Below are 857 nucleotides of genomic sequence, written 5' to 3'. Positions count from 1 at the left end.
CCACCTCCCCACCGCCCCCACCACCACCACCACCATCATCTTCAGACCCTCCTCCCTCCTCCTCCTCCTCCTCCTCTTCCTCCCACCGCCGGGGGTCCAGCCCCCCCTCGGGGGGCCGTTACCTCCTGATCGACAACCAAGGGCTGCCCTACACGGTGTTGGTGGCGGCGGGGGGAGAAAGTGGGGGTCCAGGACCCCCCCGTCGAGCCTTCTCCTGCCCGGTGTGCGGCCGGTCCTTCGAGTACCTCTCCTACCTGCAGCGCCACAGCATCACCCACTCCGAGCACAAGCCCCACGTCTGCCGCGCCTGCGGGAAGGCCTTCAAGAGAACGTCCCACCTGGAGCGCCACAAGTACACCCACGCCGTGGGGCGCAAGCCCCACGCCTGCCCCCTCTGCCCCCGTCGCTTCCGAGACTCCGGGGAGCTGGCCCACCACCAGCGGGTCCACACCGGGGAGCGCCCCTTCCAGTGCCCCCACTGCCACATGCGCTTCGGGGAGAGGAACACCCTCCAGAGACACCTCCGGCGCAAGCATCTGCCCCGGCCGTGATGGGGACCTGGGGGGTGGTGGGTTTGGGAGGGGTGGTGGTGGATGTGGGGGCTTGTGGTGGGGCTGGGGATTGGGGGGTATTGGAAGGCTGGTGGCTCTGGGGTTGGGGGGTGTGGAGGGATGGTGGCCATGGAGGTCATCCATGGAAAGATGGAGGCCATCCATGGAGAAATGGAAGGCATCCATGGAAGGATGATGGCCACGGAGGTCATCCATGGAGGATAGATTTGGGGACATGACCACATGGTGGCCCCTCAAACTCATTGTGGAGCTCCTCGTGGAGGGATGGTGGTCCCAGGGTTGGGG

General features: G+C 66.6%; 1 protein-coding gene across 1 annotated transcript; it reads left to right on the top strand.

Annotated features, from left to right (window-relative positions):
- Positions 1-8: 8 nt before the first annotated feature.
- On the top strand, positions 9-586 carry LOC106898255 (zinc finger protein 581-like; the record flags this gene model as incomplete). The annotated part of the gene is made up of 1 exon (XM_014959394.1): positions 9-586. A coding segment is annotated over one exon (543 nt), but the record flags the coding sequence as incomplete, so codon positions are not given.
- Between the last annotated feature and the right edge of the window lie 271 nt (positions 587-857).

Source organism: Calidris pugnax, unplaced genomic scaffold (genome assembly GCF_001431845.1).
Source record: "Calidris pugnax isolate Ruff unplaced genomic scaffold, ASM143184v1 scaffold478, whole genome shotgun sequence".
Classification (NCBI taxonomy): domain Eukaryota; kingdom Metazoa; phylum Chordata; class Aves; order Charadriiformes; family Scolopacidae; genus Calidris; species Calidris pugnax.
Note: the sequence above shows the minus strand (reverse complement) of the source record. Positions and strands in the feature narration are given on the sequence as shown.